At 43.0% G+C, this 15,693-nt stretch overlaps 1 protein-coding gene across 1 annotated transcript in view; it reads right to left on the bottom strand.

The window, feature by feature from the left end:
• The window catches only part of Naa25 (N-alpha-acetyltransferase 25, NatB auxiliary subunit), a 51,055-nt gene that overhangs the window by 25,716 nt on the left and 9,646 nt on the right, over positions 1-15,693 (bottom strand). Inside the window, exons 3-10 of the mRNA XM_038344823.1 lie at positions 13,970-14,108; positions 11,394-11,512; positions 6,897-6,971; positions 5,358-5,465; positions 5,012-5,090; positions 3,225-3,336; positions 2,528-2,617; positions 108-277 (exon numbers count right to left, since the gene is read on the bottom strand). Coding sequence (XP_038200751.1) covers positions 108-277; positions 2,528-2,617; positions 3,225-3,336; positions 5,012-5,090; positions 5,358-5,465; positions 6,897-6,971; positions 11,394-11,512; positions 13,970-14,108 — 892 coding nt within the window. The remainder of the gene's footprint in view (positions 1-107; positions 278-2,527; positions 2,618-3,224; positions 3,337-5,011; positions 5,091-5,357; positions 5,466-6,896; positions 6,972-11,393; positions 11,513-13,969; positions 14,109-15,693) is intronic.

Here is a 15,693-nt window from a genome sequence, read left to right as displayed (position 1 = left end):
GCCATTTTTAGTAATTATTTTCAGATAATAAGCGCACTGATAATGAGGAAGATCTGAAGCATATCCCTCATCTTCTCTAGTGCTCCCCAAAGTCCAATGATTCTTACCCAGCTTGTACTCGTCATTACAACCTTGGCTCCGCAGGCGCCTGATGAGCTCCAACTTAGCAAGGTGTGGGCCTCGGACATGCCGGGCACTTTGTGATGCCTCCATTATTCGATCCTCTATAAACTTCACAGCGTCTTCTGCAGAGCAGTGTACTTCCCCTTCTAAGGAGCTGAAGGAAACACAAGGCACCATTACTGCCTCCAACAGGCTCCACAAAGTTGAAGCCAAGAGAGACTGATCTTAAGAAACCGTAGTTTGCTATCTATAAACAACAAAAACAGCAATAAAAGAACAGTGACAGAGTGTGGTAGGTGCCACAGCTACAACCCATGCCTCTAGCAGATAGCAGGAGACTAAGCAAATGGCTTAGCAGTGTGGATTAGTGAGAAATCACTTGCTTCACATGATTAGAGGGCTGGGCAGTCCAGTCCCTAGCAAGGCAGTGAAGGGGTGCAACCCACACGAGGTCAAGCAGGTATGAGAAAGCCATGAGCCTGATCTACCAGGTAACAAGCTATAAAATTCTTCTTCACTCTGACTTCTGAATACTGTAGATTAGCAAATCACCCTCACCTCTTTTTTTTTTTTTAAAGAACTAAGTGCAGATTCCACCTGGTGAATTTTTTATTTTTATTTTTTTAAATATTTATTTATTTATTATGTATACAATATTCTGTCTGTGTGTATGTCTGCAGGCCAGAAGAGGGCACCAGACCTCATTACAGATGGTTGTGAGCCACCATGTGGTTGCTGGGTATTGAACTCAGGACCTTTGGAAGAGCAGGCAATGCTCTTAACCTCTGAGCCATCTCTCCAGCCCCCTCACCCTCACCTCTTTAAAGGTGGCAAGACGGCTCAGCAGTCAAATTGCCTCTATGAATGAGGACCCACACAATAGCGTACTCACTCCCACAAGGTGTCCTCTGACCTTTGGGGTGGCACACAAGTACACACACAAATAAAGCTTTTGTTGTTGTTGTTTTGGTTTTCTATTTCCTGTTTGTTGTTTCAAGACAGGGTTTCTCTATGTTGCCCTGGCTGTCCTAGAACTCATTCTGCAGACCAAGCCAGCCTTGGACTCAGAGATCCACCCGCTTCTGCCTTCTCAGTGCCCCAAGTACTGAGACTAAGGGTGTCGACCAATATGCCTGGCTAAATGAAGCTTTTACAAAATTTGGTTTTTAGCCAGGAGGTGGTGGACCCTACTTTTAATGTCAGCACGGAGGAAGCAGGTGGTTCTCTGAGTTCAAGGCCAACCTGGTCTACCGAGTGAGTTCCAAGACAGCCCGGGATACTCAAGAGAAACCCAGTCTCAAAAATGCAAAGCAAAACAAAACAAAAAACAAACAAACAAACAAAAAACCGTTTTTTAAAGATTCAATATTTTTCTTCATATCAGCTATAAAAGGGGGGAAGAAATATTTCTGCTAATAACCTAACTGCAATCAACAGCAGAGACATTAATGGATCAAGAAACATCTCTCAAAGATAACTCTTGAGCCACTCAAAAAAAGTTAAACAGACTTACATCTACCATGTATGAAAGACCCTACACATATTTAGGGAGGAAGACACCACAACAACCAGCTTGTCTGATCTAATCCCACTCTCAGTACACAGCACTGTGTTAACAAAGGATAGAAGCCAGTGGGGAGGCAAGGGGCTGTGAGGATTTATTTTTACATTGACAGGTTAAGTGGGACTAAATACCATATGGGGACTAAAATGAGTCTTACAGGGCACATGTCTTTATTACAGTAAAACAAAAGGACTGTTTAAAAAGAATGGGTTTGTGGAAAGATAAAGCATAACTGATGCACAATAAAGTCCTTTTGCTCCATCACACTCAAAAGTACCACTGTAGACCAGACATGCTGAACATAGGCCTGTAATCCCAGCACTCAGGCTAAGGCAAAATAGAAGTCACTATCCTGGAAATAAAGTTCAGTGCTAAGAAGCCTTGCATACCAATGTAAGCCCTAGGGTCAACTACCTGTCCACAGAAAGTGAACCTGTACCTCAAAGATGACAACCATTTGGGGTCACAGACTAATAATTCCCAGAGTGTCACTTAATGCAAGCTGCCCAAACAAAACCGCTTAAAGTATAACCTAAAGGCTAGAGAGATGGTACATCAGTTACGAACACTATTGTTCTTCCAGGCGTTCAATTCCCAGTACCCTCCTGTTCCAAGAGATTCAATGCCCTCTTCTGCCCCCCTGCGCACTAAGTAGAAACACAGTAAATATATATACAAACATACATACATACATACACACACACATACACACATATACATACATGCAGGCAAATTAATGTTAAATAAAATGAAATTCTTGGAAACATCTTACAATTACGTCACATATCACTCCTTATTTTTAAAAAAATTGTTAAGAAAGTAAAAAAGATGACAACTTACTGTTCCCCTTCAGCAGGAGGCGTCCAGGCCTCTTCAATCAGTCGAAAGACAGAATCGAAATAAGTCAGATAGAACTGCCAGTCATCTGAGCTAAAATCAGAATGAATGATGCACACAGGATTAAACTCAAGTTGTGATAAGGTTCCTTAGGTACTATGACTTCAACCAATTTTCTGAGTCATGCCCACATATACCAGGACCCCTCAAGATGGCACTGCAGAGACTGTCAGAGCCTGGGGCTTTCTGGATACTCAAAGACTAACTTCCCAACATACAATCACCCAATGAGCTCTCCCTAACTAGGAACTGGCATGGAGAGGGAAGCCTCTTTAAGGCTAGTGTCAAATATGACACAGAAACTTGCTAGGTGGTGGCGGCACATGCCTATTATCACAGCACTCAGGAGGCAGAGGCAGCCTGGTCTACAAAGCTAGTTCCAGGACAGCCAGAGCTACACAGAGAAACCTTGTTTCAAAAAACAAAAACAAACAAAAAGTAATACGGTAACTCCACGCTAATTCTTAAGACATAACTCATCCACCACTTCCCAGGCCCCATTAGGACTTACTTTCAAAATATAAAGCTCATTGGAAACTTCTAACATACCCAGAACTCTCACAACACAGACCATCATCAGTCTTGGGGGCCTGGAAACCTTCCAAGGCTCTCAGCTCACAAGCAGTGGCCATCTACTCACTTTTTCAACAGGAGGCGTCGGGAAAGGGCGTTGCACTCTGGCCACCTGCTCAGCTTCTTGTACATGGCCATGCATTTGTTTTCCCGACTCTGAATCTCACTTGTCAACTTATCTACAACAAAAAGTATAAAAGTTTGGCTAGTTTCATGTCTACCAGAATAAAATCCAATCATGGGGCAGGGGGGTCATATTTGTTGGCTCCCTCAAGAAAATAAACTTCTAGCACTCGGGAGGCAGAGGCAGACCTGTGAGTTCGAGGTCAGCCTAGTCTACACAGCTAGTTCTAGGACAGAGTTACAGAAAGAAAACTTGTCTCAAAAAACAAAAACAAAAAACACAAAAGAAAAGAAACTCACTCTTAAAATAATACACTCTACTATCTTACAAAGATCCTTTTCCTAAACAGAAACATTTCCTACAATAAATTTAGATAATCGTTGAAGACCCACACTGAGCTGTGACAGATACATGTAAAATACAACATATGCGGACTTAGAAAACTCAACTGACACACTTCTGAAAAATGGCTACTGCAGACATGCAGTCAGGCAAAACACCCATACCTATAAAATAAAAATAAAATGGCCAGGCAGTGGTGTCATACACCTCTAATCTCAGCACTTAGGAGACAGACATGGTAGATCTCTGAGTTTGAGACCAGCCTGATCTACAGAGTGAGTTCCAGGACAACCAGGGCTACACAGAAAAACCCTGTCTTGAGAATTCATAAACAAACAAACAAATAAATAAATAAAATAAAAGTGGGGGGTTGTTTAACCTGAGCTGGGCATGGTGGTGCCCACCTTTAGTCCCAGCATTTGGGAGGCAGAAGCTGGAGGATCTCTGAGAGTTTGGGTCTACAGAGGACACCATTCCCAGGATAACCAGGGCTACACAGAAAAATCCTGTCTTGAAAAACAAAACAAAACAAAAAAAAGTTAAACCCAGGAGTTTATGGGAAGCACAAACTAGGCTCAACGGAAGAAACTGGGGCAGGAAGGTGGTGGTAGGGAGAAAATGAGGTGGGGAAGCCCTAGGGAAAGTTGGGAGAGGGTGGGAAATGAATACAATCAAAATTACCTTGTATGAAATTATCAAAGAATTCATTTAAAAAAAGTGTTATTGTTTGGTCTCTCTACACAGCCCTGGCAGTCCTAGAACTCACTATGTAGACCAAGCCTGCCTCTGGCTCCTAAGTACTTGGGATGAAAATACTGTTAATAGTTTAATCACAAGTTTAGAAACGAGCCTACAGGGCTGGAGAGATAGCTCAGAGGTTAAGAGCACTGGCTCCTCTTCTAGAGGTCCTGAGTTCAATTCCCAGCAACCACATAGTGGCTCACAACCATCCATAAAGGATCCGCCTTCTGGCTTGTAAGCATACATGCAGGCAGAACACTGTAAAAGTACTAAATAAATATAAAACTTTAAAACAAAACCAAACCGCTTACAGTCCACACAGTTCACAACCCCAGAGAACAACAAAGAGAACCTTAAGAGGGATATACATAGATCTACAAAGAAAGGAGAAAAGGACAAGATCTTCTGAGTAAATTGGGAGCGTGGGGGTCACGGGATAGGGTAGAAGGGGAAAGAGGAGGAGAAAAGGAAGGGAGGGGTGCAGACAAAAATGTACAGCTCAATAAAAACAATACAAAAAACCCCATATTTAGAACACATTAGTATATAGCAAAGTCATAGGACTTTTATGATTGTATGGGAATTTTTTCACCACAAGTAAGTTTCATCTTCAAATTAAAAACAAAGCAGGAAACTTTTTAAATTACCTCCTAATTTCCCTCTAATGACATCCAGGGCTTCCTGGTACTTCCCCAAGCGTTCCAGGATCATATAATAAAGTTCAACCTTGTAGAAGACACAAACAATTATAGCATTGAGAAGTGAGCAGGAATGCAAGCATCTGTGTACTCATTACAATTATTTAACAGAACTGTGTCGACGACTTTTCCTTTCCACACACATCTTAATTAACAGAGAGCACTTTCCAGAGATACCTCGGTTTCATGATCCCTCGCTGAGTCAGGCAAGTCTTTTTTACCCAAGGCCCAGATAGGGTCACCAGCTATAAACATTGTTGTCACAATTGGGAAAATGGAGGAAGGGCATACTCACTTCAGCTTCAGCTTCTATCTTGTCCTCTTTCACCATTTTTTCTACCATCCTCTCTGCCAGGGGCAGAAACATGGTTTTTGAGAGATTTTCATCTCGTGCGGATATAGACTGCAAGAGGAATGATAAATGTTTTGCTGTGATCTCTCTCCTGCTTGTTCTGTTCACATCACCATGCAGAATACCACTATGACCTGTGACTCTGGCCCCCAGTCCATTGTGTACATACAGGCCTAATCTGAATCTACCACGTGGACACATGGAATCATAGCTGCTTTAGCATCCCATTCATTCCTACAACCCCCGGCTTCTACGTGACTTAGTGCTTTGACAGGCTGATCTGATAGTTACCTAGAAGTACTCAAAAAGGGGTGTGCCTCTGTTTGGTATTACATCACCAGGGTGCCAAGAAGCTGTGTACACTGTGCCTTGATATGCTAACACAGCTACAAAAGGACACATCCCAATTCTAGTTACACAGCTCTTGTTATTAGCTAATTGCCATATAGCCACCATTTTTAAACCAGGACTACTGTTAACTGAACAGTGCAGAGATTCTGTTCAAGGCTCACTTATCCAGAGGACACAACCTTTCAAAGTAGATATATACTCACCTTACAGTATAGAAACTAGAGAAAGGATTCCCTCAGTAGTTTGACAATTTCTAGTAAAGCCCCACACACTTGAAGATAGAGGGCTTGGTTTATTGTGATAATTTTTTTCTATCTTCTCGAACAAGGTCTCACTTGCACCCTGATTCAGCCTCAAACTCCAGATCATCTTGCTGTGCTTGGGGTTCCAGGTGTGTATCACCATACCTAGTCTATGTGTCTTCTCAGCATGACCTCCCAGCCCCTTCTCCCCAGAGGGTCTCAGTGTGATTCTTACAGGAGTTCTGGGAGATAAGCATCTCCATTCCACAAAACAAGAAGTTGAAGCTTGATAAGAACAAACACCAGCTAGGTGTGGTGATGCACATCTGTAATCCCAATACTCAAGTCCTCTGTAGCCACATACTGTTGGGAGCCGGCCTGGGATAAACTAATAGGACAACTGAGAAACTACCAAGCAGTCAAGCACGATAGCCACCTCACCTGTAACCCCCAAATTCAAGTGGTAGAGGCAGCAGGATCTTGAGTTTGAGGTCTAGGTTACATAGTAAGTTCAAGGTGATACCCCATCTCAAAACAAAACAAAAAACACTAAATAAGAAAGGTGGAAAACTGTCTCACTGGCTATTCTTTCAGAAGAATCGAGTTTGATTCCCAGCACCCACATGGTGGCTCAAAACTGTAACTCCTGTTCCAAGGCACCAGACACCCTCTTCTGGCCTCAGCAGCCACCAGTACATGGTTCACAGACATACATACAGGCAAAACACCAATATACATAAAATAAAATTTAATTAAACAAGACTACCAAGTATTCCCAACTTGAAAAGGAAGGGGTGATCTGTCAAGACCCTCCTGACACAGTTCAAAGCTCATTAGAGACAAAGATGGTAAAGGCAGGCTTCAATCCAATCCTGAGCAACATACTTACTTGCATGATTAAGCTCATCACAGACCAAAAGTAGTAAGGGTTTTTGGGGACAATCTTATACAGAGCCATGCCAGCCTGAAAGAGAGCATAATTTAGAGAATATCAAATAGACAACAATTAATAAACTAGAAATGAAAACAAATGTAAGTCTGAGTGTGTCGCACATTCCCGAGGAGACCAGTAACACAGTTACATACTGTAGGTGATGGCAGTGCCTGATAACCTCATCACTATGACAACAACAAATAATCATAAATGCCAAGTTTTACATCCTAAGTGACAGTTCAACTTTTGAACCATTTAAGACCAAACTCAGAAAATGGATGTGATGCAGTGCAATTCTAAGAGGACTACCAAAACTCACAAAATTTGACTATGAATGTTTATCAGTGTGATCTTCAGACTTGGATAAAGTTCAGTTGGTGGAGTGCGTGCCTACCATGCCCAAAGCCATAGGAATGCACACCACTGCCCAGGCACAGGATGCATGCTCATAGTCTCAGGCACTTGGGAGACAAAGGAGGTTCAATCATCCTCAGCTGCACAGGGAGCTTGAAGTCAACTTGGGCTGAGACCCTGTCCAAACAAACAAGCCACAGCAGCAGTCCTCACTGAAGACCCTGAAACAACTACAGCAAGCAGGGTCACCAGACAGGAGGTAGACTTGGTGGGAAACATTTGGTTCTTCCAGGAGGGGTCAAAAAAAAAATTTGGTTCTTCCAAGCTATCAATAATTACAACTAACCCCACCAGCCAGGCACAATGGAACATGCCTATAATGAACATGACCTCCTGTGTGTCACTCCCCCTGACTGACAGCTCAACTTCCTTGTGGTCTGTAATTGACAAGGATGTTTGTGTTCTTTCTGGCTGGTGGGTCTCCACAGAAAGAGTAGAGGTATAAAAGGTTGCTGGGCAAAATAAAGGTTGCTGTTCTTCCACCTGAAAAGACGCCTCCGTGTCTCAATCCTCCCCCCCCCCACCACCAGTCTCAGCTATCCAGGCTGCACTGGCTGCAGCAGCCTCCCAGAACTTGAGGTAGAGACAGAAGATCAAGAGTACATTCTTAGTGATATAGTGAGCAACATGAGACATTGTCTCAAAAATACAAGCCGGGCGGTGGTGGCGCACGCCTTTAATCCCAGCACTCGGGAGGCAGAGGCAGGCGGATCTCTGAGTTCGAGGCCAGCCTGGTCTACAAGAGCTAGCTCCAGGACAGGCTCTAGAAACTACAGGGAAACCCTGTCTCGAAAAACCAAAAAAAAAAAAAAAAAAAAAAAAAAAACCAGAAAAAATGACTACCCCTTTTACATAATATGCCCACACTTAGAGCAGATGTAGACAAACAGAGCTAACTAGAATTACTTGACCATACTGAATTGCTGTCCCCAAATCCCTTTGACTCAAAAAAGGAACCTGTTCTAGGCATCTAGGCAAAATCTACCACAAGCAAGAAAGAGATAAGGCAAATGTAAACCACACAATTCATTAGAAGTGGTGTGTGTTTATACATTATACTATGGATTCACATGTGTGCACATGCCTATGAAGGCCAGAGGACCTCAGGGGTTGTTCCTCAGGAGCTGTCCACTTTGCTTTCTGAGATAGGGTCTCCTCTGGGATCTGAGGCTTGTCAATTAAGCTAAACTGGCTGGCCAGAAAACGGCCTCCTTAGCACTGGAATTACAAGAAAGCCATATTTAATGTATGGGTACTGGGTACTGGGAATCAAACTCTAGCCTTATGTTTACATGGCAAGCATTTTACCAACTGAGTTTTCTCTCAATATCTTGATTATTTTTGTTTTGGTTTTTTTTTCTGTGTAGTTTTGTAGCTTGTCCTGGAACACATTCTTTAGACCAGGCTGGCCTCAAACTCACAGAGTTCCACCTGCCTTTGCCTCCACCTCCCCAAGTGCTGAGATCAAAGGTGTGCACCACTACCACCCAGCTCAAGTCCTTGATTCTTTTCTGGGCACAGGTAAACATGCAGCTGAAGCCGCCTCAGGCTTGCTATGTAGCTGAAAATGGCTCTAAATTCTCAATCTTCCTATACCCATCTCACAAATGCATAACACAGATCTAACAAATTAAAATTTACCTAACAATAGAAATTTATATAAAAACACCATACTAGCCAGGTGGTGATGGTACATGCCTTTAATCCCAGCAGTTGGGGAGATCTCTGAGATCAAGGTCAACATGGTCTACAGAGCAAGTTCCAGGACAGGCTACAGAGAAACCATCTTGAACGCCCCTCCCCCAACCAAAAAAAAAAAAAAAACCCACCATACTACAGGCTGGCAAGTTAGGAGCACTGGCTGCTCTTCCAGAGATCCAGATTCAGTTTCTAGCACCCACAAAGCTGTTCAAAACTGTCTTTAACTATAGACCCAGGAGATCTAGTTACCCACTTCTATCCTCCTCAGATACTGTACACAAACATACAAGTAGCAAAACACACACACACTAAAAATAAATTAAACAGAATCACATGCTAGGTGATTCCAAGAAAGGTGAAATCACACACGTTCTTTCCTCCTTATGAAAAAATGGGGAAGTATCATTATGAAATCCCCTGAAATATAGCATTTCAGATGGATCTCAAAGGACAAGTGAGGCGCTAGGCTAAACTGAAGATATTAGGATATACAAACATTTGAGGTCATCAATTCTCAGGAGGGAAATGAGTCTGAACAAAATCAAAGAGAGTGAGTCATGGGGTGGAAAAATGGCTCAGCTGTTAAGAGAGCCTGCTGTCCTTCCAAAGGACCCGAGTTCCATACACACACAAGAAAAATCAAGAGGGCTGGGCCAGTTTAGTGGGAGGACGCTGGCCTATCAACAGAAAGCCCTGGGTCCAATCTCTAACACTAACAAAAAACTAAAGGAGTCAAAGGCTGGTCTTTACATGAAGGGTAGACATCCAGTACATGTAGGGCCCTAGGTCAGTCTCCAGCACCAAAAACCATAGAGGAAGGAAAACAAGTTCATGAGAGACACAAGAAGTACTACTTTGAAAACTTACATAAGAGGATATAAACGTTGATTCTGAAGAAGGATTTGTATTACCCTGTCTGATTTCCTATTGCTACGGTGGGATACTGCAGGCAAAGAACAAGTTAAACAAAAACTCAAATTTATTTTTAAGATTTATTTTTTTTTCATTATGTATAGTGTTTGCCTGCATGTATGCCTGCAAGCCAGAAGAGGGCACCAAATCTCATTATGGATGGTTGTGAGCCACCATGTGGTTGCTGGGAATTGAACTCAGGACCTCTGGAAGAGCAGCCAATGTTCTTAACCTCTGAGGGATCTCTCCAGCCCCCCAAAAACTCAAATTATAAAAAAAGTGTGTTATACACACTGGCAATCTCAGCACTCAAGAGGCAGAAACTGAAACTCAAGCCTTGCTAAATACTGCTTATTAAGTTTAAAGTCAAGCAGGGTTCCAGGAGAGGCTTTGCCAACACAAAATTCAGCTACAAGCAGATTTTGTTGTTGTTTTCTTTTTGAAGCAAGATCTTGAATTCACTCCAGGGCCTTGTACTTGAACTTATGCAGCTAACTTTCAATTCTTGACCCTCCCACCATATACCCAGGTACTTCGATGATAGGCACATGCCACTATGACAGGTTTATCCTACAATGCGGTTAAAGACACAAAACACTACACTGAGCTGGATGTAGTGACACACTTCTACAATCCCAGCTACTCAGGAAGCTGAAGACAGAATGACATCAAGTTGAGGGCTATTCCGGGCAAAAGTCTTTCATGGTGCCCAGGCTGACCACATATCATCATATAACTAAGAATGGCCTCGAACCTCTGATTTTTTTTTTTTTTTTTGCCTTGACTTCCAGAGTGTTGGGATTAAAGGCATGTGCCACTACGTCCAGCTCACATTAATGTTGGGGGTAAACCCAGAAATTGTGCACTCCTGGCAAACATTCCGACTGAGCTACAGCCCCAGACTCAATGCAACTTCTAAAGGGCTAAAAATACAGCCAGCAGTAACATCTGCCTACCCTGGGTTTCACCCACCATGCCACAAAAAAAGAAAAAAAAAAAAAACAGTTAATATTTGTATAACATTCTTCAAATGTACACAAAGAACCCCTAAAATCCGATCAAATAAGCCACCTCTGGAGAGCAAATTCTAAGAATTCAGCCATAGGGACTTTCCCCCTGGTGAATTTATCTAACTCTCAGAAGGCTAAAGCAGCTCAATTAACTGGATGTAAACTTAAGAGCAGCTCTGTTTTGTGCTCTGTGATTTCTGCCTATCCACTTTCTGAAACCTGAACAGGCATGTCACTCTAGAGCAATCTGAAGCTGACAGCAAACCAAAGCAAACACATGAGCAGCCAGCCAACTTCCCCAAGTAAAGCATTTCAAATCCCTGAGTACTACATAACTGGCTGATCACCACACACACAGCAGCTCAATCATATCAGAGACTTTGCGCCCTACCCAGAAGGCTGTGAATTTGGTTACCTGCTGCATCTTCTTGTACTCGCCCACTCTGGCGTAGGCCATGAAGAGGTGAGAGTGATACTCCTCGCTGTTGGGAACTTTCTTCACAGCCGCCTCATAAAGCTTTGTGACTAACTCCGCTAAGAGGAAGAGAAGCAAGATTGGGTTTTGCTTCCATAAGATAAAATCCTAATGCTCTTTTCTGTTTGGTTAAAGCAGGTGTTCTCAGTCTTTCTAATGCTGAGACCCTTGAGTTTCTCATGCTGTGGTGACCCCCCCAACCATATTATTTTTGTTGCTACTCCATAACTGTAGTTTTGTCACTGTTATGAAATGTAATACAAGTATCTGATATGCAGGATATCTGGCTTGACCTATGTGAAAGGGTCCTTTGACCCCCAAAAAGTCTTGACCCACAGGATGAAAGGGTTAAATGGTTCCTCCTGGTGCTAAAGGACATGGAGATATTGTTCCCGTCTTCTGCTTAAGTATTGTTGAGGGTATTTTTTGCTGTTTTTTTCAAGACAGGGTTTCTCTGTTTAACAGACCTGGCTGTCCTGAAACTTACTCTGTAGACCAGATCCTGCCTCTGCCTCCCAAGTGCTGGGACTAAAGGTGTGTGCCATCACTTCTAGCTTTAAGTGCTGTTTTGATGAAGCATCGATTAGGTCACATCTCTTCATGGTATATGTGCCATGAACTCAATCTGTCTCCTTTCAACTCTCTCTTTTAGCCCTCCACTGTGTAGTGACATTAACTTTAGTTCTTCAGGGTCCCCTATGTCATATCCTGGCCTAATATGCTATTCCCACTGCATAACTTCTTCTGTTCCCTTGTCTACTCAGTAAACCCCATGCACGTACCAGTTCCAGCAAGAACACAATCCCAATCCTCTCTGCAGGCCCCACCCTGAAGAGTCTGCCTGTCCTCCCCAATTTGATCGCCGTCTCTGCTCTATGTTAAACTCTGACTAAAAGAGAAGATCTCTAGTATAGCATTAACTGATACCCAATGCAGCTAGGTATGGCAGTGCATGCCTGTGATCCCAGTTTTTGGAAGGTTGGAATTTGGAAGACAGCAAGTTAAAGGTCTTGTCTATAGACTAAGTTCAAGGCCACTCTGACATAGTTAGTAAAAGTCAGCTCAAAATAAAAAATATATTAAGGAGTGCAGCTTAGGGGCTGAGCATTTGCCTAGCATGTGTGTAAGGTCCTGTATTTGATCTCCAGTATCACAGAAATAGTCAATATTATCTTTCTTCATCATCAAGCAAAACAAACTCTTCTCTGATACAACAATTCTATTCCTAACTGTGGTGGCATCATGGAATGAATAATCCCTGGCAATGAACATGGATTCACCAAAGCCACATGGGTATCAGACCAGAAGTGCATTACACAGAAGCACATAGCACAGACCCAGCATAAATGAAACCCAAGATAAACTAAAGGGGCATTGTCACACTGAAACAAGACAGAGAACTAAAGCCAGCAGAGGGCCTTGGATGTGATTCATTGGCAGAGGGACTGTCCAGCTCAGGCAAAGAATGGAAGAGACAGAGGGGATAGGGCAGCAAACAAGTCAATCAAAGTAATTCAGGAGAGGAAATACTCCCCAAGGAAACTGAGACTCAGTTGGAATGTGGGAGGCTTTCCCAGCATCAACACTGTTCTAATCCATTCTGCCTTTCACTTACTGCTTAGTGTGAGAACGTGGGTACACCAGACGTGTGGGCGAGGAGAATATGGCACAACAGACGTGTGGGCGAGGAGAACATAGGCACAGCAAACATGGGCGAGGAGAACATGAGCACGGCAGACATACAGGCAAGGAGAGTGTGGACAGAGCAGACACGGTGGCTTGAGGACAACTCTTAGAAGTTTCTTCCTCCTTCCATTGTGGGCTCAATGGACTAAAGTCAGGTGTCAGTCTGCATGGCAGTCTTTTACCTCTGAGCCATCTTACCAGCCCAACAGGTTCTACTTCTTAATTATAGGGTAGCTTCATGACTCACCAAATTTACTAGCACATTGCATAAAACAATATATTTCATAATAAAATATTTAAGAAATTCAAATGAGGGCTGGAGAGATGGCTCAGAGGTTAAGAGCACTGGCTGATCTTCCAGAGGGACTGAGTTCAATTCCCAGGAACCACATGGTGGCTCACAACCATCTACAATAAGATCAGGTGCCCTTTTCTGGCCTAGTCATTAAATGAAGGCAGAACACTATATACATAATAAATAACTTATAAAAAGAAAAAGAAAGAAATTCAAATGAGGCTGGGGTTTGGAAGTATACAACATTAATCCCAGCTAGAGGGAGCCAGAAATAGGCAGATCTCTGTGAGTTCCAGGCCAGCCAGAGCTACATAGTAAGATCCTGCCTCAAAAAAAAAAAAAAAAAAAAAAGAAAAAAAAAAAAAGAAAGAAAGAAAAAGGAAAAGAAAGAAAGGAACTCATTTTGACTTTCATTTCAAGTTAAGCTAATGCATTTAACTATCCTGGTGAAGCTCTCCAAAGGCCATGCCACGACCAATACATTCATCTCTCTACTGTTATCCACACAGGTGGGGGGACAAGGAAAGTCACATACGACGGTGCATCTCCCGGTAGAGGATCGTCAGGGCTTGCAGAGAGTTGTCATCTGTGGGTTCAAGGGCAGCCACCTCCTGTGCCAAGGTGAACGCTTCTTCCTGTTTTCCAGTTCTCTGTAAACCAATTGCTTTGAGAACCTGATAGCAAGAAAAGAAAAATCAGCTTCCACGGGAAAAGAAAAGCTAAGGCAGAATGGAGAGAGTTCCAAGTAAAAGCAAGGAGAGAGGTGAGGGCAGGACTGGTAAAGTTCTCCTTGAAAGCACTATAGCTGAGCCTGATGCCCAAAGGTTACCACTTGCTCCTAATCCCAGTGCTAGGAATGCAGAGGCAAGTGATCTGAAGGCACGGTGGCCAGCTAGCCTAGCTTACTTGGCAAATCCCATACCAATGCAACTCTGTCTCAAAATAAATAAATTAATAGGTGGGGGATGGAGAATTGGATCAGTGGTTAAGAGCACTTGCTGGTCAATAATGAAAACTAAGCTAATGATCCCAGCATTCATGTCAGGTAGCTTACACACCTGTAACTCCAGTTTTAGGTGACTTATTCTAGTCTCCACAGGCATGGAGAAGGGGGTGTATACACAGACAATTAAAGAATAAAACCTTTTTGAGGGGGGGGGTTTCTCTGTGTAGCCCTGACTGTCCTGAAACTTGCTCTGTAGACCAGGCTGTTCTTGAGCTCACAAAGATCCTCCTGCCTCTGCCTCATGAGTGCTGGAATTAAAGGAATGGGCCACCATAATCGGTTATAAAACCTTGAAAATGTCACCTTTACCTCCACATGTACTCACATGTGCACTAAAATCCATGAGTGGCCATATGCATACCCCAAGACAAGAAAATGAGAACCAAGAGCAAAGGCAAAAGCAGAAGCTGCAGTCAATGCTAAGCTGTGATCAACTACAACTCTTCTCACAAAAAATAAAACAACAACTCAAAATTCCTTCTTAGCCTAGCCACAATGCAAGTACCTAATACTGTTTTTTGTTTGTTGGTTCTTTGTTTTGTGGTTTTTCTCTGTAGCTTTGGGACCTCTTCCGGAACCAGCTGGACTTGAACTCACAGAGATCTGCCTGCCTCTGCTTCTCTAGTGCAGAGGATTAAAGGCATACACCAACAGCACCTGGCTCTAGTATTGTTTTTAAAGATTATGAAAATAACCCGGGTATGGTAACACATGCCTATAATCCCAGAAGGCTGAGGTAGGCGGATCTCTTTCAGTCTGAGGCCAACCTGTCTACAAAGCTAGTTCCAGGACAGTCAGAGATACACAGTGAAGCCTTGTCTCAGACAAAAATGACTATGAAAATAAAGTTAAGTAGTATCCCAAAATATACAGTTAAGCTTTAATTAAGTACTATCAATGCAATATAAAGTGCTCAGGACAGTAATACACAGGGGAGGAAAGAGAGCTGACAAGCAAGAAAGCTGGGGAGCCGGCTTGGTGAGTAGAGGCTCCTGCAAACAAGTCTGGTGACCTGACTTCAGTTCCTGGAACTGACAGGATAGACGGAGAGAATCTCCTCTGACTTCTACAAGCTCTGCACTGTGGAATCTGTACAGCCACAGGGAAGAAAGGGAGGAAGGGAGAGAGGGAGGGGAAAGGGAGGGAAAAAGAAATGGTCCTGGGAGGGCAAAACGAGAGAATCAGAACTTCAAAGTCATCCTCAGTTACATTAAGACCATGTCTCAAAAATACAATATAATATAGAAAAGTAC

Source organism: Arvicola amphibius, chromosome 10 (genome assembly GCF_903992535.2).
Source record: "Arvicola amphibius chromosome 10, mArvAmp1.2, whole genome shotgun sequence".
Lineage (NCBI taxonomy): Eukaryota > Metazoa > Chordata > Mammalia > Rodentia > Cricetidae > Arvicola > Arvicola amphibius.
The sequence above is the reverse complement of the archived record's forward strand: the minus strand, read 5'-3'. Positions and strand labels throughout refer to the sequence as shown.